The sequence below is a fragment of the Cydia splendana genome, chromosome 9 (genome assembly GCF_910591565.1).
Source record: "Cydia splendana chromosome 9, ilCydSple1.2, whole genome shotgun sequence".
Taxonomy (NCBI): domain Eukaryota; kingdom Metazoa; phylum Arthropoda; class Insecta; order Lepidoptera; family Tortricidae; genus Cydia; species Cydia splendana.
Genome location: NC_085968.1, coordinates 13,740,597 through 13,767,905, shown reverse-complemented (window position 1 = coordinate 13,767,905; position 27,309 = coordinate 13,740,597). Strand labels below are relative to the sequence as shown.

Below are 27,309 nucleotides of genomic sequence, written 5' to 3'. Positions count from 1 at the left end.
CTATTGGCGCTCTCACTGCGTTCGAGCGCCAAACTACCTCGACAGAAATGGGTGCCTTTCAACCCTTGGTTAACAATCTACTATTAGTACTTACCTATTTAATAGGATTTAAAAACAGAGCTTATTTAAATCATTAAATTACATTTGTATTGCCCAATCTGTCTGTCTGTTATTAAGTAAGTACTAAAGCCCAATCTATAGCCCAAACCCTCTCGTGCTTGAGAGGAGGCCTGGGCCCAGCAGTGGAACGTATATATTATATTATTATATGTGAATATAGGCTAAATTGTTTGTTTATTTATTTACCTTGTATATAAAATACCTAACAAATAATTTGAAATGTTTACATTTAAATTATTTACGTACAACCATGTGCAATTGTGCATCTCATAACAATTACAATTAGGCCCAAGAAGTTAAATACTTGTGATGGTGGAGTTCCATTCTGGTCTTCATAAGCAGTTCCATTCTGGTCTTCATAAGCAGTTCCATTTCATCAAATAGCCACCGTTTAAATGCAAATGCTTGGTTTTTGTAGATAAAAAATCGCTATAGGGTAATTCGCCAGTAACTGGCCACCCCAAACCTAAAATGAATTATATTCACCTATAAATATAATTTATTTTAGTATAAGGTGGCCAGTTATTGAAACCATAAACTAAAATAAATTCTGTTTATAGGTGAATAGACTTCATTTTTAGTTTAGGGCGGCCAGTTACTAAAAGTGGTCAGTTACTGGCGAATTAAGTATGCTGTTAAGATTTGAGGAGTTCCTTAAAATCCGCATGGGAACCATCATCAGAATTCGACCTTTCAATCTTCGACAAAAATGTTGCTTAAAACCTAACTTGCTGAAAAAACTTATTAATAAGAAGACATAGGTACTTACCTATCGCCAAACATGAGAACTGAGAATTAGTGACGGCTCGATTCGGAAAATTAATTAGATTTCTACTAGACTTCAACAAGTTACGATATGGATAATGTAAAGATATTTGTAAGATAGATATGTCAAATTTGACGTTTCCGCGATTCTGGACGTCCTCTTGAACGATTTCGACAAGGTTATGACTTAGATATCCAAGTCACATACATATAGTCGATATTTAATGTAGATCTAGTTGATCTCTAAATCGTCTCAAGATCTTGTGATTATCTCGAAATCCGAATAGGCCTGTGAGAAAACACGAATAGTACCTACTCGTAGCACGCGCCTGCATGATTATACTCTACTATCTGTTACTTAGTCAAGACATATTGCTCTTTCCATGTGGCAGTATTGTTGTTGGATTAATCGCACAGGGGCCCAATTCGACTTGTTAAAACGACAGAAGGTCACATTGCTACTATATGCATGGTAGCCTATAATATCAAATGATTTCTGATGCTTGCTTGTTAATATTTCATTTAAAGTTTATTTGACTTGATTTAGCGATAACCGTGTGATACGATACTTACGAAACAATTTAGGTAATTTTAAGGTTCTTCATCACATTTAATCTGGGTTTCTCACATCCGTGCAGGTAGTATATCACATTTACCCGAATATTAGGAACTTTTTTGTAGTAAAATTCCTAGAATTTACAGGTTGCCCTCTAAATAATGGAAAATTTCCGGCAGTGCACAAAGTGTCAATTGTTAAAATAAATCCCTAAAAGAGGACCCATTTAAGGTTCAAAACATGTCTAATTTTAATTTACCTTTTATTTGTATATTTTCAGAGTAATAAAATTAAGATAGGTAAAAGAAAAAAACATGCGAGTTGGCCATTATTGTCCCTTTCTAATTTCCGGGCTTTAAGCTACTTAAGAGGAAGAAAATGAGTAAGAATTGGCAGAAAACGCCTCTGTCAACTGACTAAAATTATATAAAGAAAATTGTCTCTCTACGCTACTAGTCATGGTTAATTTTTTGTTTACTTTTCTCATGCCTGACTTTCATATAGGAACCTATGTAGGAACACTGAGAGAAAAGGATAACAAAAACACACTTAGGATTACGAAAATAAACTTAATCCGGGGACAAGGAGAGTCAACTAATAGGAACAAATTGACTTTTGCAATTTCTATTAGTTCTTGCAATTTCTATTATCTGTTTGTTGAAATTAGATTTAGGATTACTGAGCTGTTTGTAGAAATAAATAAACTTTACAGAAATAGTGAAACGTCCATAATTATTACTAAACTTCATTTTTTCCCCAGTACAGAACTGTTTTTTAATTCCTGGTGATGATTTTTCTCTCAGTGAAGATGTAGGAGGTCCTCACGGCAAGCAATATGTAGTTTGCCCTCTTGCATAACAAATAACCCAACTGTTACATGTATTAAACAATTCAAACACAACTACCTACCAACATCCGGAGGTCCTGAGTTCAAACCCTGGCCACAGATTATATAATAGTTCTTACGAACAGATACTTATCTCTCAAAAAAAACGCAAATACCTACCGTTTTGATACCTACACAAAAATACAATGGAGTGACCTTCAACGCGCCGCTCCCCGCACCGCGCGCACCTGCACAACGCTAGGGTTGCTGACGCTTAGAAATGATAAATAAATACCTACTTAAATAGCGGAGTGAATTTAAAGAAAAGCTAAATCTTAATTTATACCTAATATTCCGTTTATGCGTTAGTGTTTGCGAAATACTCATTTTTAAAGGTCATATGTCCCTGCAGTAACCGCAGTGTTTACGCCGTTTTATAAACCGCGCAATGATCCCAGCAAGTATTAGTTTTAAAACTTCGTGTAATTTAAAACCAGACAGAAATTAATGTTACACAATAAAGAAAAATCATAGAACATAGAACCCATGAATACAGGTAATTAATTATAAGTTAACCAGAGCATAAAAGAGTAGGGACTTTCCGATGTAAAGTTAACTTACTGTGGTTAAAATAAACATTTACCAAAATAAATTAAAAATTTGCTACCTATTTCAAATATTCTTATACATTTGTCGTAATAAACATTACATGTTTAATTAAAGAAATTCAATAGTAACTACGTAGCTTGTAACTATCGTAAAAATTTACAGTGCGGCGCGCAGTGACGTGTGTGTGTGAGCGCGTGTGGCAACCAACTGGTTTGCTTTTCTACCGTGAACGGTAGCAGATTCGTAGGTATAAATCCGAGCTCGCGCGGATAGTTCCATAGGCCGCCCTGGCTCTTATCAATGAGTTTCTTGAAACATAATTGTACAATACCTAACTATATAAAATTTCATAAAATAAGGTCGGTAGGAGATTGAACTGAAACACAATTTTAGCGCTCAATGTAACAAATTTTATTTCTCTTAAAGCTATCATTACCGTGTATAGACATGAGTCAGTCTTATAATTGCATCGGTCGGTCCTTATGGGTGTCCTGTTTTGCCTCCATCGTTTAGATATGGTGATGGGCGAAATGAACATGATGATGAGGCGATGAGTGATGGACGATGGCGTTGAAACTGTAAAGAATAATAGTAGAAGTCGTCATCAAGTTTGTCAATTACTGTACTTTCCAGAGTCTAAAAATTTGTTTTTATTCAAAATACATAATACATACGTGAATTGTTCTGTTGCGATAGACAAAGAATAATGAGCCTGATAATAATTATGCAATAAATATTAATTAAACGAAAGGAAAATAGTTCGAATCCGACGGTACTGAGAATACCGTTCGAACATGAAATTTGAACATGTCCTATAGGTAGTTATAGATTTACACTGGCATATCAAAAATAGAACAGGCGTTATTCATTGAAACAAAATAAATACATACTAATAATACCTATGGAACTAAGTCAATAGTTACTACTCTGGGAACTAATCTGCAATGTCTGCAGTAAAAGTATGCGGTTACAATTCGGATCCAGACTGTACCAGCTTTACCTACTGCTGCAGGAAACGTCCAATTTAATATTAATGTTTTGATATGAATTATTTTTTCACATTTCCTGCAGCAAGGCCTGCAGGAGTAACGTTGGTGCGTCTTAATTCGAATGTGACGTTAACCCTTTGAGGTGCACAAAGTCAACAGACGTCGCTTCAACACATAAGCGTTACAGGTAACGCTTATGTGTTGAAGCGACGTCTTCACTTCAATTGAAATAACTCAAGTGAAAGAGCTAGTTTCCCGGCCTCCTGCAGGTACCCACTTGACATGGTCGACAAACACTAGGTACGAGTAGCAGCATTTGCCGAGGTAAAGATCACTCAATACAGGTAGGAGTTGGAACTGCTTTTCTTTCAAACTGGTACCTACCCGGTGTGGTCGTCAGCCTTGTACTCGACCTTCCTGAGGCGACCGTCGGGCTCCACCAGCTCGTAGCCGCCCTTCACCAGGTCACCGTGGCGGTGCTCGTGCTGCGACTTCACGTCGCCCGTGTGGTGGTCGTGCACGGCGTATTCGAACTTGTACTCGGGGAACGCCTGAATGGAGATAAACAGTTTTTCATGATATGTTTGATAGATCTCTATAGATTTTGAAGAATAAAAATAGTAGGTACTTAAATGCGAATTATTCCCACGCGTGTATTTGTGGGACAACGCAAAAACTCGGGCTACTGAAGTTTATCCTTCATTTTTTGGCGTATAGCGATATTTAGGGAACGTGAGTACTATTCCTTGTCCTAAAGGCATCGATTGTGTATATTCCATCAAATACGTTACATTACGTGCAAATTTCATAAACTGTATACCTACTGCTTAAAATCTTAGGTTAGGTTTTAACACTATAAACACTTAAATGAAAGTGTGGAAATCCATGAGATAAATGGTAGCAATTCTTTATTAGTAAATTGATCACAAATTCAAGTCTTAACTTACCTATTATTTATTTTGATACAACTCTTACAACTATCGCTATTGACTGTTTGAGAAAAGTAATTAATTGTTTAGAGATTCGTACCTACCTACATCAGACTTTCCTATTACAGGTGTGTTATGACACTCGTTTACTTACTGTTTAAATATCGTTAAATAAATAATTGCTAGACTAGTACGATTAGTCTTACCACTGACTGGATCGGTTAGCAAACTTGTTGAAATTGGCGGGAAGTAGAAAGATTAATAATACCGCAATAATAATTTAATATATACCTAATCTAAGCTAACTATGTTAGGCTAGTTGTTTGTTGAAAGGAAACATTGTGAAGTATGACACTTTTTGAATATTTAAGGAGCCAATAAATCTTTATCAGATTTTAGATTAGAACTAATTGATTGTTAGTAATGATTTATTGAAAGGCTTTAATTTGATTAACTGCAGTGAACACGAGATATCGTGACTGATAAAATATTTGTTAAAATATTGTTTTACAACATAATTAGTTAACTGGTTTACTTCCACCGTTTTCATGGAAGTTTTGTAGAATATGTACCATGTTAAAAAAATACACATTCTGTAAAAGTGACACTTCCATAATTATCGTGTTGATGGTTTTCGATGGACTCATAATTCTTGAAAACTCATTTGGAAATAATTCTTAATAAGTAATTTATGTAAATCTGATATAACAAAAATCTAATCCAGGGAAAACCTTTAGACTCCGATATCGGTATGTTTGCACCTTCTTGGCAGTGCCTTGGTTGGCATTGACAATGCGTACATATCCCATATGAGCTCCATACTTTACGTGGCACTTTTTTTAATTCCAAAACAAGTCTTCCGATTCTAGTTTCATCTTACTTACATAGTGGTCATGATGCGGAATGTGGTGAATGGGCACATGGGGCACATGGGGCACATGGTGGTGCAGCAGGGGCACGTGATGGTGGATTGGAATGTGGTGGTGTATGGGGATGTGGACGGGGTGGTGGGGCCCGTCGTGCTTCTGCAGCTCCTGGTGGGATATCGCCGGGTGGTGGTGGTGGTGGTGGTGGAACGGGAAGATAGCTTGGCAAGCCGACACCAGAACGCAAGCCGTTAGTACCTGGAACAATTTTTTTGAGTCATATCATAATTACTCATCATGTAGGTATTTGCTCTTAATTCTTTTAAAGCACTGTTTTATTTGTAACTATAGTTCGTTTTTTTTAGCATTAGAAAGAACTTGAAAGAAGGTAAGCGATCTTGACATGTCTTTTAATTTATCACGCTTTTTAAAAATCAGTAACTTTTACTTATGAAAGCAGAAGAATATAAATGATCGTATTAGATTCATAATTGTTACGTATTTGCCGCAACTTATTTTTAAAATGTGTTTTTCGTTTAAAAGACACATCAAGATTGTTTACCTTATTTCTAATGCTAAAAAAAACGAACTATAGCGACCCGCCCCGGCTTCGCACGGGTTAACATATTATACACAAACCTTCCTCAACAATCACTTTATCGGTAGGTGAAACCGGCATGATAATCCGTTCAGTAGCTTTTGAGTTTATTGTGAACATACAAACACACAAACAGACAGACGCGGTGGGGGACTTTGTTTTATAAGGTGTAGTGATTGTAGCAGACATTCTATTTGCAGTGGCAGCGCTGGCAGTCTACTATATCGACACTACTTACGACTGGTTTGTATAGTTTTCTATGAAATACTTTCGAATCGCGGCTTCAGTGTTTCAGATTTAATGAAGTAGGATTCTATAACCACGACCGCAAACCGCAATACTAGTCATTTTGCCGCGCTGTCGCACATCGTTAACAATTAATGAATTAACTGACAGAGTCGTTGAATAAGAAAAAAAAAATGATTATAAAACATTATTTGCGATGCGTTACACTTAACGTGAATTAAACAAATATTGTTAGTAAATAACAAGTACCTACTTAATAATTCAAATTTTCTACGAGGCAGAATATGATGCACTTATTGTAATTCGACCATCTTTGTATCATATTCGAAGAATTAAACAGTAAGTATTTGTATTTGTAACATTGCCGCGTGGTAATTGTGCTTACAAATTTTGTGTTTCACTCGGTAGCAGAGTTTGTAGGTTTGTACCCTCGCAACGCTCATGATTCCACTTTTAGAACCACTCAATACGCTCGTGGTTCAATCAATTTGCTTCGTCTTTCGCTTGCTCAGGTATCAATATTTGCACGAGGAGTTAAACAACCACTTTACGCCCTCGTAAAACAAATAACAATAAACCCTTATTAAAACACTTCCTAATAACCTTAACACCGTATCTGGGGGCACAATTTATAGTACTTTTATAATCCTACTATAATTAGAACTACATATGTATGTTTGTTTTCCTAGTCACTTAACACTTAAACTTTCTTAAAACAACTTACGCGAGACAACATCTTGGCGTACGCGGATACTGTATGCTTTGTCTAATGAATATAAGACAATAGTGCACGCGTTATGCGTTGGTTCATTAGCTTATATAGGAGACTTTAATTGTGGGAATTATTAGAGCAAAAAATCTATTGATCAATTTCACAGGGTTTGCTAACGGCCCTATCGTAATATCGGTTTTGTGTAGTGCATAGGTATGCATACCTACACATTGCACATGTGTCGAGGACGCTGTATCGCCATCAGATAGGTACCTACATCGTGCATCGGGACGTACAGTCAGCAATGGAGTACTTTTCTAAATGGAGATATTCTCTACAGACTCTACAGTTAGCGTTCAAAAGTAATTGCCAGAACTCCTAATGTAAATTTCATTCCATAGCGTGACGGACGTACGCGTTTGCGTGAAGTCTCATTTTGTATGGGATTTTTAAGAGCGCTCCAAACACCAAACGGGACGTTTTGGAAACTCAAACGCAATTTACACTAGGGGTACAGAAACTAATTGTTAGGGTTCCGTACCTCAAAAGGAGAAACCGGAACCCTTATAGGATCACTCGTCCGTCTGTCTGTCTGTCCGTCTGTCACAGCCTATTTTCTCGGAAACTACTGGACCAATTAAGTTGAAATTTGGTCATATGTAAATTAGTGACCCAAAGATGGACATGTTTTTTTTATAATTGTAAAATACATAGGTTCGAAGTTATTTACGAAAATAGCCAAAGAATGACCACCCCCCCCCCCCCTTTATCTCCGAAACTACCGGGAACTGTCATCTATAGGTAAAGAACTATTTTGTGAAAATAATACATAAAATAGTTCTTTACCTATAGATGACAGGAAAACCTATTAGAAATGTGCAGTCAAGCGTGAGTCGGACTTATGTACGGAACCCTAGAAACGCGAGTCCGGCTCGCACTTGGCCGGTTTTTTTACGTAATTATAGATTATAGAGACACATTATTTTGTTATAGTATTTTCCAAATAACTTGGGTACGGTGTCAGCTGCCATCTCCATACAATTTTGCAATTTATAACCTGTATATGTATAGCGTGGCGAGAATGTGCATTGGACAGGACCAAATGGCGGGAAAGAGGGGAGGCCTTTGCCAAGCAGTGGGACAGTCTAATAGGCTAGAGTCCGTTGAGGGTGACTGTGATTGATAACGATGTCGCCGTACCCAAGCTGACTGAAAAATAAGTTATTAGAATATGGTAGATATTTTTGATGCATAGTCCGATCCGTTACTGTTGATGCGAACTGTACAAGGTGTTAAGGTGTTCATTTTAATACAACCTTATTGCCAAGGCTTTAAAGCAAATTCTTATAGTTTTCAGGACCCGTGCATGCTACGACAGGGACCGTATAACCGGTTTTATTAAATACCTGTATAAAAACTGTCAAACGAATACCGGTTAAAATGTTATACCTATATTCGCATTAGAGGTATTGCTGTCATTCCGTTTTTGTCTTTATCGCTATTTGTACACTAATTGACATAATGAAATACCGGTATTCATTAATACCTCAATAATAACAGGTATTCAGTATACCGGTAATGGTTTTCGTATTTAATACCGGTATTCATTGCACTTGATCAAAGAGTAACCAAAAACTTTGCGACAAGAGGTTAAAGTTGTTGTTAAGTCCTCATGCCAAAGACATATGTAACTTACTATCTATTCTTTTTGCTCATGCTTATATTGATCGCTGTACAAGCGAAAGATTTCATGATTTAACCACGAGCGTAGCAAGTGGTTCGAAACCTGTAAAATTGAGCGTTGCGACGGTTTCAAGGCACGAGGTTAATGAATGAATTAATGAAAATAATTAATCCCAGAAAACATTTCCATATGAAATATGAGCGCCGCGCCGCCAAAATTTTCGCGCCGCCGCCGCCGCCAAAATTCTGCGCTATCGGTGTGGCATCGGCGTGACCTTGTTAGATACTAGAGTCTGTCTAAGCTAACTTTGCACCGATTTGAACAGAACAAAGTGAGGGAGTGTTATTATAATATAAACGTCATATTTTCATAGAACTTTGACATTAATGATGATATTTACACACGTTGTCGTTGCAAATGCTATGCAGATTAGTTTGATCGGGAATTTATTGCTTTTATATAACGTGCTAACAAATTAGGTACCGATATTTTAAGAGATGGTACTTTATATAAAAACAATTAACTTTAAATAGAAATCAAGAAAACTTTTCATATCATATTTTTTTTTATTTACCGAACAAAAATATAAATTAAAATTATATGTAAAAATAATCATTACGTGCATTTAACCACATAAAGAAAAAAATACATAGAGTGCTCACTCAGAAAAGTCTAATGCTCAACAACTTTCAGCGAATATTAAACAAGGATTAACTGGAACTTTATTTTCAACTCCTTCTGCTTTAATATAGTAGTAAAACACTTTATTGTACAAAAATCAAAACAAAACAGGAAAAATAACATTCGTCATTAGTATAAAGGCGAACTTATGCCTTTAAGGGATCTCTTCCAGTTAACCTTCGAGCAATATTAGTTGTAAATAGTTGTTCAATACAATTTTTGAGACATTTTTGAAATTAATATTCTTTTTAGGGTTCCGTATTTCGTACCAATATCAAGTTGATATCAACTGCAAAAAAGTTTCTTGAAGGGGTTTTTATAGGCTTTTAATATCGTACATTTAAGTCACATTCACTCATTGATTCATTCATACTATTTTTGCGATTAGTAGGTGGTCTGTGCGAGCAGTGTGTGTAATCATTCACCTCTCCTGGCGATACGTACATATAATAACTATTATATTTGACTATAGCTACCCGCACTGACTTCGCACGGATTACACAAAACCATGGTATAATAATATACTCCGCCTGGTACTCCATTCCGAGATTCGCGTATGACCTAACTGACACGCGCCTACGTCATCATGCTGTTTACAGGTTCTCAAACTTTGAAATGTGGGAGAATTTTAACCAACGGTGAAAATTATTTTAACGGCATTAATTTTAAGTTATTTATGTAGAAACATAGTAAAATAAAACAAATCTAATGTATTAAATTAAACTTTATTTATCTATACAAGACAAACGTTTAAAAAACTAATTCACAGTTACACATTAATTACCAAGCTTACGACGTGAAAAGTTTGGAAAACACTGCGACTGCTGACACTGAGCGAGAAGGAAATAACAATTAACACGCGTTCGACAAGGATGACGGTCAGGGCATGAAGTTATCTAGATCCGAATTGTCAAATGTCCACAGCGCTATCCTGTGTTGCCAGTAGTATAAACAGAATTACCCGAAAGTCTGAAATTTCTTTCGTGAATCGGAAGATATTGCTAACGAGTAATTAAAAATGACGTGTTATTGTAAAATTTAAGCTAAAATACATATAAATGAAAATTATAAAATTATAAAGCAATATTTTAACTTATTAACCATAGGTATAATGTACCCATGTAACATGTTATGTTGAAATAAAGTGGCAATGTTATTGTGACGTAATCGCGTGTCACTCTGGGAATGGAAGACCATGTTTTATTAGACCATGCACAAAACCTTAACAAATTGTACACCTAAACTAAAGCTTCCACAAAAGTCTTTCTATTGATAGCTGAAATCCGCATGAAAATCAGTTGAGTAGGTTTTGATTTGAGTTCATCGTGAACATACATTCATATAGTTACAGACAGACGCGGCGGGGGACTTTGTTTTATAAAGTGTAGTGAATTAGTGATAGATTCAATTAACAGTAACCTCACAATATAAAGAGATGTTCATTATGCTGCTTATCTACAGTTAATGCCATGAAAAACATTTTTCCTACCATAATTCAATAAATTAAATGAAATTAAATCAAATGAATTAAGGTTTGAATTCTCTTCGCATAAACCAAGTTTTCAAGGCTACGCCGCCGATTCGCCGCCACCGCCAACCAATTTTGACCGGCGAACCGCCGCCGGCTAAATGCCTATTGGGCGGCGCTAGACGTGCGCGCCGGTCGAAAAAAATTGGGTGGCGGCGCGCCAGAAAAAAATCCACGGCGGCGGCGTGGAATTTTTCAACTTTTCAATATTAAGACGTATAATGAAAAGCCATGCTTAACCCTTAAATCGACAAGGGAAAAAATCTCAAAAAACTGTGTTAGTATCATTTTTTTGGTGTTATTATCTTATTATGTGGTTGTTTATTGTAGAAAAATCATGAAAAAAAATCTATTTATAATAGTTTCGAAAAACCATAGGTATGTCAAATATGTTGGATGTTGCCAGTCGGTGTAAATAAAAAGATACGCCGCATAATGAAAAGACGCCTAGTATTTTGGACGTTGCCTAGTTAGTATACAGTACTTTATATGCATAAGGTTTTTTTTGTCAAATTCATGTTTTTTTTTTTAAATAAATATAGAATAATTGCATTTTTAATTACAAATACACTTACTGATAATGTCAACTTATGTTATGAACTAAAGTAAAACCTATTATTTTTATATTTTTCCAAAAGCTTTATAGCTCGTAGGTGGTAAAATTTTACCAGTCATTGGCGTCATTTTATTAACATTAAATCAAACTTAGCGGGGTATCGTAGGATGCAGCAACATCTGAGCAATGGTATACAACAATGCATGCAATTTTATCAATATTTTCGTAAGAAATTTCTCAAATGAAATCGGGTCTGTCTCTTGATGTCTTGATGAACGCACAGGAAAAAAAAACCGTAATAATATTTTTTTATCTATTTGGTTCATTACGTTGCAATACGACAAGTAATGACTTTTTAAAAGGTTTTGAAACACCTAAAATCCCTCTGTTTAATTCATATTCATAAAAACTACCAGAAAACGTGATAATTTTACTCTTCGCATACTTGGCACAAGTGCCCTGTAATCGACAACGGTTAAAACACTGGACATTATACTTTGTAAATGTGTTTTACCCATAGGTACATGGTACATACAACACATTTTTATGTAAATTGTACTGCCACATAATAAATAGTTAGTATGGTGTTGGTGCGACATAAAATAGTAGAAATTAAATTATATGACCAAAAAATTTCCGTAAGTACGTAATTATTGCCATGTTTAAGTAAGTATTTTACGTCAAAAATGTGAGAGTTACGTAGGAAGTGGCGCCTATTTCAACTATTTCTTATCGGACTATAACCTATTACATATTTTAACGCTGCATAATACTGTCTTATAAAAAATATTCGGCGCGCATTTTAATCTACCGGCGGCGGCGGCGGCGCGCGGACTCCTTATGGCGGCGGCGCGCACGTCTAATCGGCGCTCATATATTTGAGATTATAAACTACATACGTAATAAAATACAATTAAATCAACGAAAAAAAAACAATTAAATGAATCAAATGAACGCTATTAAATATTTATCATTCAAAATCATCACCTGACAGCTAATTTTACCAGCCAACATGAAAACGGGCATTCTAAGATCCGGATCTTAAGTATTTACAACTTTACAAGCGGGCCGGACAACGTCCTTGACGAGTAGCGAAGGAACGAATCGTGGTACTACTACAACCGGTATTGGCACTTACTTATTACCGGTAATAGCTTTAGGAGTAAACTATCAAATAGTGGTATTTGTTGTCAATTGGCTAAACCGATAACACTATTGAATACCGGTATTCGAATACCTCTATTCGGAGCTTAAGTGATATAAATACCCAAATTCAAATTACACCGGTTATACCTCAATAATAACCTGTAGTCAGAATACCGGTAACGGTCCCTGTGCTACGATGCATTTAACCGCGACAGTATGGATATATCTTACTTGTATGTGTTATTAGGTTTCGGAAGTTCCTTATATTGAAATGCGATTATATCGATCGAGTAGATATTTAAACAGCGTATATCCGCTTTGGTAACCCACTCAGGTATTTAAGGCCGATGGTATTGTATTAAATTTAGTAACCAATCAATTGCAATACATGTAGGTTTTTAATAGCCTAATACAGTGTGGAAATCAAATATGATTACATATTTATCGTTACATGTACGAACGGAAAAGAAAAGTTTAAAAAAAGTAGAAAAACTATCACTAATATTTTACTCGCAATATAATAGTATCCCTTGACAACGTTTTATAAAAAATATTTAGATATTAGATAGATTTATGAATAAAATTTGAACTGAATGTTTTCTTTTTTTTAAAGCCCTCTAAGACCTCCATGGACTCATTTACTTATGACTTTATTCAGTTAGCATTATTAAGTTAAGTTCAAGTTGCGAAGAAACCATATTTTCAATATAGAAATTATTATTCTTTATAAATGTGGTCGGACTGCAAAAACTGCCTGGCTAAGGTGAGGCGACCAAGTCATACGTCAACAGGTTTATTTTGCTATTATAATCCGTTTTTTATTCATCCTATTTTTTGGATGAGGCAAATTGTAGCTGTCACGTGGTACCACAAATTTGGTCAGTCTGCAAAACCGACAGGTTAAAGTGAGGCCGCTCAAGACATACGTCAACAGGTTTATTTTAGCTATTATAATCCGTTTGTTTCATTCTATTTTTCGATGAGGTAAATTGTAGCTCTCACGTGACCCAATAAATCTGGTCGGACTGCAAAAACTGCCAGGCTAAGGTGAGGCCGACCACTTTTTTTTTACTGTCCTCAAGGTCAGGTATCCTACCATACAAGTTTCATTCTATTTTTCGATGAGGTTTTTTTTGATGAATTTTTGTCCAACGTTTTTGCCATTTGTACAAAATCTGCCAGGTTAAGCCTAGGCCGACCAAGTGCGTTGGAAGCTACTAAATGTCAGGTACCTCTACAGGGTAGGTATATTCTATTTTTTGATGAGGTTTGTTTCATGCAGCCGGCCACCGGACTATTGCTGCTATTTATGACTTCTACTCGTAAAATTTGAATTACTTGACCGCTGCCATAAACACAAATGTAAAATTTGGTTGTTATGTTTTATTTGAATGGCGACTAATGGCGAATAATAAAATGACAGACAGATTGAACTTTTTAATCCCTCCAACAATACAGGAACATCGGCCGCGTAAAGGCTGAAGCAATATTAACAGTAACGTTCGGATGTCAAGTATGTCAACAGAGGGCCACCGCGATCCACGTTCGACGTGTTGCCTCTCTGTCGCACTAGTAAATTCGTACGTAAGTGTGACAGGAGCACGTCGAACGTAGTTCGCGCCCATACAACCATTTCCAGTCGCCGTTACGACGCGGTGTTGACACATCTTGTGTCGACACCGTCTGTTTCGGTCACAATTCCAGTCGCAGAGTCGTCGCCGTGTCGACACAGTTACCAGAAATGGGGAAGGGTCGACACATGACACAAAGTGACATAAAGTGTGGTCGCCGTGTGCACACATTGTTTCGGGTTTGCGACTACTTTATGCCAAAATCATTCGTTCATTCGTTCATTTTGTTCCTGTCAAATGGAAACTGTCAGATGGAAAAATACTTAAATAAAAATAAGTGACATTAATACGCCATCTCTAAAACGATTACAAGACGTAATTATATATTGTTTGCATTTATATTACAATATGACTTAAATTATTATGGGGAATTAAACTGCTCGAGTGATTTGATAAACTAAGTGTAATATAATCAACGCGCCACCACATTGTTTTAGTTTAGCCGGAAATGAAATTGTTTACTTCTCAGTGCCTGTGTTCATAACTATATTATTTGAAGCATTTTTAACTATTTTTTTTTCGATGCGTATACTATACTTAAATAACAGAAAAACGCTTTACATACTACGAAACTTGTTAATTATGATGTATAAATATGGTTTAAGGCTGAGAAATATTGCAGTCACAAAGTAGTTGCAATGTTTCGACTTTGTGTCGACTCTGTGTTGACACATGACACGCGCTGTCAAAAGTAATAACAAAGTTACTGGTATGTTACTGGATTTGCAAAATGGCTCCTTGTGTTGATTTGTTTTCAGATATTCTCAAAGTGTAAAAATGCCGTGGTCAGAGATGGGCATTAATCGATTAACTGTTTATTCGACTAATTAATGGAATAAAAAAAGTTAATTCTCAAATTTTAATCGCGATTAGTTTAGTCGACCTAACATAGATTGAAATTGAATTAATCTGAATATTAATCGAATAAATTATCGATTAAATCTCGATTGAAAGTTGACAGGGGGCCATTTTTGTACGTAAAAATAATAGAAATGTCTTGCATGCAGATGGTAGCAAAACACTTTGTCATAAAAGTCGAGATGGGTGTCGATATATAGGTTTTAGGGAGTGCCGATTTCGAAAATAATGACCATTTTGGAATCCGAAATGGCGGCCATGCACTGTGTCATAAAAGTCGTCATGGATGTCGTTTTATACGTTTTAGGGGGCCCCAATTTTGAAAATGATGACCATTTTGGAATCCAAAATGGCGGCCATGCACTATGCCATAAAAGTCGTCATGGGTGTCGTTTTATAGGTTTTAGGGGGCGCAGATTTCGAAAATGATAACCATTTTGGATTCCAAGATGGCGGCCATGCACTATGTCATAAAAGTCGTCATGGATGTCGTTTTATAGGTTTTAGGGGGCCCCGATTTAGAAAATGATGACCATTTTGAAATCCAAAATGGCGGCCATGCACTATGTCATAAAAGTCGTCATGGGTGTCGTTTTATAGGTTTTGGGGGGCGCAGATTTAGAAAATGATAACCATTTTGGATTCCAAAATGGCGGCCATGCACTATGTCATAAAAGTCGTCATGGGTGTCGTTTTATAGGTTTTAGGGGGCGCAGATTTCGAAAATGATGACCATTTTGAATTCCAAGATGGCGGCCATGCACTATGTCATAAAAGTCGTCATGTATGTCGTTTTATAGGTTTTAGGGGGCCCCGCTTTCGAAAATGATGACCATTTTGGAATCCAAAATGGCGGCCATGCACTATGTCATAAAAGTCGTCATGGGTGTCGTTTTATAGGTTTTGGGGGGCGCAGATTTCGAAAATGATAACATTTTCAATTTAAAAATGGCGGCAATGCACTATGTCATAAAAGTCGTCATGGATATCGTTTTATAGGTTTTAGGGGGCGCAGATTTCGAAAATGATGACTATTTTGGATTCCAAGATGGCGGCCATGCACTAGGTCATAAAAGTCGTCATGGATGTCGTTTTATAGGTTTTAGGGGGCGCAGATTTCGAAAATGATGACTATTTTGGATTCCACTTTTATGACAAAATACGTAGCCGCCATCTTGGATTATAAAATGATCATCGTTTTCGAATTCTGCACTCCCTAAAACCTATAAATCGTAAATCCGTGACGACGCAAGTTATCTTTATTTTCAGATCTAACAAATTGCTACAGAATACAAAGGACAAAAAAGAAGCGAGGAGGTAATGAAACAAGCAAAAATACAGATGATTCCTCGACGCAATTGGGTGATTCTTAAATTGTGTCCAGATTTTTTTTGTCATAAAAGTTTATATTTTTCACATATTACACCCACAAGTTCCGTGACATTTCGACCTTGTAATTTTTTAAGTAAATGTTTTTGTTTATCTATGAGGATCTCACTAGAATAGTATAATCAAGGTATGTTTATATTTGATGAATGAAATAGTAACGCAAAAAAAAAAATATATTTGTGTCTTATATTCCTGCCGAAGACTTTTATTTTACCTTTTCCTTCTACACAAGTTTGGCCAAGTAATAAGAATTTAGGGCTCTCAATTTTATTTTGACTTCTACAACAGTAAAGCTACGAGGCCATGTTTTGGTATCGTTTTCGTATAAATTCGCAGTACCAAATTTAGTTAAGGTATCACATTGACACCATTCCGAAGTAAAAACATATAAACTTATTAAAATACTTTCTTTTAAACTCCTCTTCACGCTTAAACTGCTGAACAGTTTTAATTTAAATTTGGTACACATATATTTTGAGTCCCGAGACAGGATATTATAAGTTATCTCAAAAATCATCCTTTAAAGGTGTGAAATGAGGTGTAGGGGGGAATTCAGAATTGACTTCTTGAAGTTAATACTGTTTAAGTTTAGGTTTGAAGTCATGTTTTTTCATCATTTTTAACTAAATCAAAGATGTAGACCATCCCAAATTTCATATAAATCGGTTCAGCGGTTATTGATTTCCCGTACAAATTTCCACGCCACTTTTCACACCTTCAAAAGATGATTTTGGTTATAAGATCTATCCTATGTCCTGTTCCGGGACGCAAACTATTTCTATACCAAATTTCAACGAAATCGGTTCAGCGGTTAAGCGTCAAGAAGAGTTTCAAAAAAACCGGCCAAGTGCGAGTCGGACTCGCGTATTAAGGGTTCCGTACATTAAGTCCGACTCGCGCTTGACTGCACATTTCTAATAGGTTTTCCTGTCATCTATAGGTAAAGAACTATTTTGTGTATTCAGACGGACATACATACAGACGCACGAGTGATCCTATAAGGGTTCCGTTTTTTCCTTTTGAGGTACGGAACCCTAAAAAGATTTATTTTTATTTTGTGGAATGGTGTCAATGTGATATCTTAAATGGATTCAGCACCCCAGATTTATACGAAAACGATACCAAACACGGCCTAGCACCTTCACTGATATATCAAGATAAAATTTAGAGCCCTAAATAAACTTTCAAGAGCGGATATCTCAAAAACTATTCAACATATCGAAAAAATTGACTGAATAAACTTGTAACAAATTAAATTAACTTTCATTTTGTATAAGTGGCCATGTCGCTGAGATGCATAGTTTCCGAGATATAATCGAAAAATGGGAAAATGGGACCTTCAAAGCCCCCTCTCTCCCCCCCCCGCTCAAGGGCTACGGCCGGGGACTTTTGATATGTTCACCTCCTAACTTGTCAAACCGAGTTACGGAGTCAAAAATTGTGTTCCGAGCATTTCCCTCTACAACTTTTGGAGCATTCGTTGCCTGACCTAAGTAGCTTATTGAATTTCTTTAAAAACTTTTCTGTAAAAGGTTGACGGGTGTTGGGTGTTTATATGGTTTCGGTCGATTATTATCATTTGCATTGCCCATGATGACTTACTAGAATTACGAGCACACGAGACACTAATAGTAGTTTGACAAACCTTGGTTTTCAAGAGGTATTTTATATTGACATTTGCTGTCACAAATTTGCTGTCAGATTTAGTCGCAAACCGCACGCAAAGTGCACACAAATGTGTCGACACCTTGTTACGGAAAAGTGTAGACACGGCGACGACACTTTGTTTCGAAACAATTCTAGACACATTGTGTGGACTCTGTTACGACACATCTGACATTTAGTTACCACTTTGTGATTCTGCGACTGGAATGGTTATATGGGCGGTAGGCCCTCTGTAACTGCATTTTTGTTGCGGCGTCGTAGCTGCATTACTGCCGCGAGTGTGACGTTCTTTCCGTCACTCATTTTGGCAAGGAAATGGACAGATATAGCAGTGGCAACAACGATGCCGCAACAGTAATGCAGCTGAGTTGACATCCAAACTTCACCTTTAAGGCCGAGCCACACCGGCTGCGTGTGCAGCACGTGTGCGTCGACGTAAGCGTAGACGTGCGCAGCACCCCTGTCACACCGGGTGACGCGCACGTCACGCAGCGCACGCCACGCAGTGTGCTGTACACGTCACGCAAGCGCACACTGCAGCTCGGTCATGCGTGCAGTAAAATAAAATACACTCCTGCGACAGTACATCATGTTATTATACTGTTACTTATACTGAAATAAATGGTATTCTATTCTATTATACTCCTGTTGCAAATAGAAGCAGCTCACCGAATGCCGACATTGCAATTAGAGGAAAAAAATGTCTCATATTTGAATCGAGATAATTCAGAGTACATAATATTATTATTAAGTTAACAATACACCACCACCACCATTCAGCCTATATACGTCCCACTGCTGGGCACAGGCCTCCTCTCATGTGCGAGAGGGATTGGGCTATAGTCCCCACGCTAGCCCAATGCGGATCGGGAACTTCACATACACCTTTGAATTTCTTCGCAGATGTATGCAGGTTTCCTCGCGATGTTTTCCTTCACCGAAAAGCTAGTGGTAAATATCAAATGATATTTCGTACATGAGTTCCGAAAAACTCATTGGTACGAGCCAGGATTTGAACCCGCGACCTCCGGATTGAAAGTCGGGCGTCATATCCACTCGGCCACCACCGCTTCTACACAACACAACAATACAACAACCTTGTTTTCCAATAGTATTATTAGTACCTAACATCGATTTGTTCCCACAGGCCAAATTTTTATAAGACGTATTTTTTGGAATCTTTGTGCTATATGTTGTAAATATACATTCGTATTGACGAATATATTAATTAGTTTTTCTTTTATCACTGAATCCATATTAAAAACCAGCACGCGCACCGGCCGAGTTGTAAATAAATACAAGCGAGCTGTGCGTGTACACGCACAGCACCTATGCAGCACCGAGCTGTGCGTGTCCGAACCTGCTCGGTTCGCCCTCTCATAGGGAACGCAGTTAAACACAACGTCATCACTGCACGCAACGAAGCGACGTTGCCGCTCCGGTGCGTGGACGCGTGCACGCAGCACGCAGCCGGTTTGTCTCGTCGGAGCTGCGTTGCGTGCAAGTCACGCGTACGCGCACGTCACGCACACGTCACGCAAGCGGTGTGTCCTCTCGTATGAGTTTTCGTATTATACAACGCATCGGGACGCGTACGTGCACGTGCACGTCTACGCATACGCATCCGGTGTGGCTTGGCCTTAACGCTGCTACAGTCTCCATCCAAATGTACCCTTAATTCCCCGAAAAAAACGTCCTTAATTTAACGGCCAGCTAATAAATTTCAATTATAGTATTTTATACAATCGTGATATAATAGAGAGCTTTTCAGTCGAGTACCTACCGTGTTTAGGCAACGAAGCTTGCTGAGTTGCCTATGTAAGGTACGAGATTGAAAAGCTTGATTATATCACTATTGTATACAATACTTTTTCTACGAGTCAACAAAAATAATACTTTAAACTAGTAGAATCATATAGGTAAACAAACCAAAAGTATACAGCTAAGATACGCGAGCAGCCGCGATACCTTCATACTCGTACGCTCCCCGGCCGCGGCCCGGCGGGTTGGTCAACTTTTAAATTTTTAAACAGTTTTTTTCTCGATTTTAGCCACCGTAGCCTATGGAGACTAACAACTAACGCTAAGCGGTTTTCGTAGTCTATGGATGTTCCTATATTAAGGGTGTCACATGCGCGTTTCTGACTTATGAAGCAATTGTTCCTACAATAAATAATTAATTTGAGCTATGGTTTTGTTTCGTCCTCTTGACTGCGGCGAGCTGTGATTGGTCAATTTCATTATAGTTGACTAAACTGTATCGAAATGAATATTATAGTTGAATTGGGAGCCCATACATTAAAAGAACCCTAATGCAGTTTGGTATACGAAATCTTAATTCAGGAATTACAGTCGACGAGTAGAAAAACTATGTATAGTTAGTTATAAGTACTCAGCGGTCAACTTTATGATTATCCGGATTCGTAGGTAATGCTGGGACTTATTCTCTTTCTTTTGATTATCTATCTAAATTATTACGCAATGTTGAATAAAATTAAACACAATAATGATTATTAAACAAGGAAACATATTATTTAATTATTAACGGTTAAATTATGTGTTAACTATTATATTTGGAGCTTGTCAACTAATTTAATTAAATTAGTTTTTATTTCAGGTAGATGGTAGATACAATAAAAAAATAATTAAATACAAGAGATCAGTGATAAGTCGTCGTGTGAACGGTCGGGCCGGTTCGCTCCACCACCGCATTGAATCTGAAAATTAATAAGACAAATATAAAATCCAGGTAAAAATTCAAAATCGCAGATGCCTTTTCACTATCATATCTAACCTTAGTTTCATTAGAATTCCAAATACCTTTTAATATACGTGATTTTACCTTTGAGATTACCTGATCATTTGATACCGCCTAGCTTTGCCCTGGAGGTTCTAAAATACGACCAAAATCAAAATGGAACTAATCCGTTAATAAAAAGTAATTAAACCACGAATTAGTGTCAACGAATCTTTTATGCATATTTATGATTTCTCATTTGGAAAACCCTAAACGGCCAAATGGACGATTTCATGGCACTCTACATTAAAAACCTAGCTAGAATCGTAACACACTTTAATTTACGTTCAACGTATTTAGTGTGATAAGAAACATGCAAATAGCTCCAGCGTTGCTTAACTGGTCTCATTTAGATTGTTTTAATATGTGTGAGAATGTGTTCGATGTGAAAAGTCGTGACAATGTGACGAGAGTACGTTAACTGGTAGTTAGCATTAACGTATATATCTATGGACTGGCCTTACGGGCACTAAAAATGGTACTAGTTTAGCGGTGTGACTCACGAATTCCAGCCAATCGTGCAGTCTAACGCAACTAGTTGCGACCAATACCGCGCGTGATGCGAACTCATTAACCAATCGCGTTGTACCTACCGGTGTCACACCGCTGTACTGGCCCCTGTCATGCCTCATTATTATTGTCCGTAAATCCAGTCCCTAGATATCTATGTCAATGGTTGTTGGTAGGTACTTTGTTTGTAAATTGAGACATTCCGCTAATGACTGCTTAGCGAGCTCTACAATACGTAATAATTAAATATTTCTCAGTTTTAAGTTGTATTAATAACATTATTGTTTTAACTTTGACGTATTTTCTTGGCATATTGATGTGATTGTATGACAATTATGAACTATTAAGTATTTTGGATTGGAATGATGATTCTTGCCGTACTAGGTATTTGGCAGAATGCAAACAGAAAAACAAAACATTACTTTTAAACTATTCCTTTTGGTTCTTTCGATAGTATCTGTTGACGATAATTTCGGTGAAAAGACTTGTAGTATTTAGTAACTGTACGACTAATAACGAAAACTAATTTATGACAACGTAGAAATGTGTTTACGCCTTGTTGAATAAGTAAATAATTAAATATCCAATTAAAATTATGCCGAAATTCTAAATTAGTCGTAAACACCGGCTGTTGAAAATGCCATTAAATAAGAGTCCGTAGTTAGCGGAAATGTACTTAAGTAGCTACAGTCGACGTCAAAGATATGTTTACATCCTTTGTAATAAGGCGAACCTTATTACAAAGGAGTAAGATGCAAAAGTGTAAACATATCTTTGACTTCGACTGTACACACAGAGTGGTGTCTACTTTAAATTTAATGCCTTATTTCACAAATGTTATCGTAAATCAAATGATATGCGTTAATTCCAAAAAATAAAATAAGAACATAATATTTAATCTGATAACTGGACCAAAAATTACGAGCAATAAACAGGAACAATATTTACGAGCTTTACTTATAATATTGCAGAAATTGTAAATAACATGTCATATCAATGACTTTATGGTTCAATAATGACATCGTCAATGTATTTACAAGGTGAAAAGTAATCGGAGAATTGCTCTATTTGGGTATTATTGTATTATGTAAGTAAGCAAATAAAGCGAATCGAATCGGTCAGGCGTTCTTTGGCCCAAACTGATGCCAGTATCAAGGCCATTCGGCATCAATGACTCGATTCATGTCAATAACTGGGTTACGCTCGCTGTTTCAATGGATTGTAAATGGCCTGTGTAAGTGTGCATTTGTAAAGGTCATGGGTCAAAACTTTGTTGTCTCGGTATCGATTGTCTAGTACCTACCTAACTGATTTATTACTACTGAATAGCTGCAATTGTTCAGTAATTACATTAGAAAATATGGAACTACGAGTACCTATTTATGATTCTCAAGAACACATATCGCGGCTGAATAATTAACAAGTTGTTTGTACCTTTTAAACTTTTGTTTTTTCGTTTGTTGTATCAAGGACGTGGTTGTATGAAAGGTTTCCAAAAGCTCCTCCAGAACTTTTGTTTTTACGTCAGTTATTTTAGATAATGGGGTTTCTGCAGTAGACTTGTAAAACACAAAACTACATTCCTCTCAAAACAGCCTCTCAGCCTGTATAATACATGTGGCTGGATTTCTTGAGAAAGGCCTTATTATTATCAATATTTGTTAAGAGTGTTATTATGAATTTATTCACCTATCATGTTAAAGAGCTCATAAACATTTATATTTTACAAGCTTCGGACTAAATATTATATTACTTACCAACTAGGAACACGAAAGTGGTTCAAGAACTTTTCTCGATGAATATCGTTGGGTAATCCGGAGAATTACATAAAGCTTGCTTTAGTAGGCTCAAGGGCCGGATTCAGGTCCATTAAATGGCTTAGGTTTTCCGTGACATGATTTATGTGTTACGCAAGCCTAGATCTAGATAAGACTGCTAATTACAATTAGGTACCTAAGGGTGTTAGGAGCTCCAATCGTAGTCATTATGATAAGGTTAGGCAGCCCATAAAAGAAACTAAGCTGTAACGTCAGGTGAACACTATTATGCACTTAAATAAAATCACGATTTTGACCTAATTTAAACGTACATTGTTGTAGTGTTTAATTTGGCTGGTGGGCCTATTAAATTATAGAACAGCAACATAGAGCTTAAGCCCTTTAAATTTAGTAATGATCGTCTCTACAATGTAACTGCAATGCATGGAGCGGCAATGGAGGAGCTGCAGTCCCCATCCGAATATAACCTTTGTAGTCTCTCCAGTTTACGATATCCCAGCATTGACAATGATAGTGTTAATAAAAAAAATTGAGTGGTCAAAGTTACCCATTGACGTCGTCGGCGGTGTAATGCACGGTGCGCACGTTGCCGTCCGGCTCCACCAGTGAGTACATGCCCTTCACGACGTCGCCGTCGCGCGCCTCGAACTGCGACTTGTGGTCGCCGGTGTGCGGGTCCGACACGGAGTACGTGAAGTGGTACTTCGGAGGAGCCTGGAATATTTAAAAAAATCTCATTAATCTAAACATCTCACAAAACGATGATGCCACCTTCAAATCTTCCTTTGTCAATATTTCAAGTATAACATATACATTAGGTACGTTCCGCGAAAATACAAAGGCAATCCGGCAAATTGACTGAGAAGAACAAGTGCGGACTTAGCTATTGTTGTTAGTTGGTGCTGTATGTACACTATGTACACCGCGAAATAGGTGGCTATGATTAGTTTGCTTTTGTTTTGTCATACGCCATTGTAATGCGCTAGTGAGTTGCTCAACGCACTTGGTAGTTATACCAAACAAACCGTACTATACCTAGATTATAATTGTAATACTTCGTTTTCAGGTCAATGCCCAACCGAGAAGGTGAACCAAAAAGAGCGGTCCGACCGACGCCACCCGCGAGCCTGGCTACGCACTGATCTCTTGCGACATTATAAAACATATAAAATTCCTTTTATTTAGCATTGGGTATTCCGTTTCACGGTCGCCTGTACTTATCGTTACGTGACTATCGTACCTTTCGTTAACCTTTTCGACGCCGCGTCAAACACAAAAGCTGTCATTCGGACGCCACGTCACCCAAGTGTCAAAACCGAAATTGAACTTTATGCATATGCACGTAGGTCTATGTTGCTCTGTGGACTATGACCGATTAATCGGTCTTTGGCGTTGAACCTGCGTTGCAGATATATTGGTCATTGGCGTCCAAAAGGTTAACCGCAAGCCATTATAAGTAATTTCTAAAACGCAGCTAGATTAGCCATATCCTCACGATATCGGCTACTCGGCTGCTAACGAATGATTTGTTTGAAATCCAAGGTCGTTAGTTCGATTTTTAATATTTAATATCCGGACACGTAACAATACAACGCACGCCCATTTTCGGCAGGTACCTAGTCATTTTCCGCCATGCAAGTACTGGTTGTGAGAACAGCCGCAAATTGTCTGACTGTTTGGACAAATAAGACATTTGCGTTGGTAATTACTTTAAAGATAATGCATTCAATTCATACACTTTAATAAATGGCTACGTGTTGAACTGTTATGCCTGTAATTTTGATAAAATTTAATTGCCAAATTATTATGTTTTTCTCAGAACTGATGCACGTTAGATTTCAACTTTGATATTGGGAGATGGATGATTGATATCGTTTGTTAAAAGTCATGAAGGAGTAGTATGCCAGACAGTACTTATTGGTTATAAAACTTACGTAGTTATTGTATCCGGACGCGTATGTAGCAAGAGGCTGGTATGCTCCATGAAGTTGGACGCCAGCGGAGTAATCTTCATAAGCCTCGTTCTGTCCATGGTAGTAATCATCAGATTTGTATCCTGGGTCTTGGTATACGTAGTTTGCTTCATTTTCGTAGCTAGGCTCATAGATGGGAGCACCGACATCTCCGATATGACCAGCATGTGAAGCATGTCCGGCATGTGCAATGTGTCCGTGTTGCTCGAGTTCGTCGTGCCGAACTACAGTTTGTGACGAGGTCGCATCCAATCCGATGTAACCGGCATGACCGACGGCCATTACCACACTAAACAACACGACCTGAAATGAAACAGGATTTAGTTACTTCCTTTTATGTTGTCGCAAAAACCCAGAAGGCAAGTGGTTACACTTCGGGGGAAAGCTTGGTTAAATAGGTACCGTAAAATAGGGTGAGTAGGGACAAAACTGACATTCAAACCTCGATGACATTTTATTTTTACATTTAAGCAAACTTAATTTTATTAATAAATGTTCCGGCCGTTTGTATTTTAGTTCTTTTATGATTTTAGGTAGTTCCATTTCATAACTTTAACGATAAACACAAAATCCCTCCTCACCCCGTAGTCCCTCGTAGTTGGGGTGAGATGGGATTTCATACAAAAGGTGATTTTGAAACGTTGTTGAATCGATTTATTTTATTATGAATATTACTATAGCTCCATTTGTAATAGGAATACATTATTTAGGTAGCAGTAGCCTTTAAAAACCATCTCACCACCCTGTCATTCCTTCTCTCCCCATTCATAACCCGACTCTCCTCGCGATCCCTACTCACCTCATTTTACGGTATGGTATTTAACCAGGCTTTAAATATTATAATGTAAAATTAAAGCAAACATTGTTGCTAAGTATAGAATTCCTTCTTTGTGTCTTGCCACTATTAGGGGCCCGTCAACGGCGACAGTGACACATTTTTGCTGCCTTGACTAGGGTTGCTGGCTGCTTGGTAGTTGAGCATGTGTAACTCAGTTATTGTATTTCTTAAGTAGCTTTCATACACTATCACTCGTCTTGTTACAGAAGAGGTCATAGGCCTGCAATTGACTTTGCTTCACAATCATTCAATCCCACTTAACACAAAACTGGACACTTAACACTCAAATTTAGGTAGCACTTCACTTGTAACTTGTAATATATCACTTGTAACCTACTTTGAGACACATTGTGTTGAAGTGTTGATGTCTTGATTTGAGGTGTCAGCACAATAATGATACGGTGGGTGAGTATGTTGGTTTTTATATTGGTATCTATTTGCAATAATATACTTAACAGCTTGTGACTAGAGCGCAAGTTATGGTAGAGTGCATCTGCTTGCAGGGGTGCGCAACCGAGGGGTTGGTTTACTTATTTTACTAATTTATATGTAGGTGGGTGGAATGGAGAGGGAAGCCGACCTCAGATGATGGGTTATGATGCAGGAAGATGATTATGATGATTTATTTTTATATACTTAGGTAATCCGAAGTTAACTATACCTATACGTACTTAGATTTAGATAGATTATGTATTTTATCCACCAAAAACTTTTTAGTATGAGTTAAGGTTATGCAACTTTGCTGTGGACAACAAAAAAACGGACTTTAAAGCTAAACTTTCGGTAACTTTTATAATATCCACAAATCGTTATCCACAGAAAAGACGACGGTTTTTCCGACCGAGTTGTTCCTTTCGAGTATTTATCAATTTGTTATAGTTTTCAATAAAGGAATCACACAAGTAAAAAAAAAATTGTTTTTGCAATCATACATAACTTTATCAGACTTGGCTAAACTGAACCTACTACAAACCGTTATTCACTTATACAAAATATGAAAAATTTCAACAAAATTATAGCTGTCTGCATAAAAAATCTTGCTTATTCAATGTTTGTAAC

General features: G+C 37.2%; 2 protein-coding genes across 2 annotated transcripts; both read right to left on the bottom strand.

The window, feature by feature from the left end:
• Window positions 1-3,269: 3,269 nt before the first annotated feature.
• Window positions 3,270-7,411, bottom strand: LOC134793687 (histidine-rich glycoprotein-like). Its single transcript, XM_063765339.1, has 4 exons — window positions 7,229-7,411; window positions 5,679-5,918; window positions 4,250-4,416; window positions 3,270-3,452 (listed from the first exon to the last, which is right to left on the bottom strand). Exons 1-4 carry the CDS (start codon window positions 7,238-7,240, stop codon window positions 3,386-3,388), a joined length of 486 nt encoding a protein of 161 aa, XP_063621409.1. The 5' UTR covers window positions 7,241-7,411; the 3' UTR covers window positions 3,270-3,385.
• A 13,560-nt stretch (window positions 7,412-20,971) lies between these two features.
• LOC134793678 (uncharacterized) lies at window positions 20,972-26,801 on the bottom strand. The gene is made up of 4 exons (XM_063765331.1): window positions 26,588-26,801; window positions 25,374-25,715; window positions 23,987-24,153; window positions 20,972-21,071 (listed from the first exon to the last, which is right to left on the bottom strand). Exons 1-4 carry the CDS (start codon window positions 26,597-26,599, stop codon window positions 21,014-21,016), a joined length of 579 nt encoding a protein of 192 aa, XP_063621401.1. The 5' UTR covers window positions 26,600-26,801; the 3' UTR covers window positions 20,972-21,013.
• Between the last annotated feature and the right edge of the window lie 508 nt (window positions 26,802-27,309).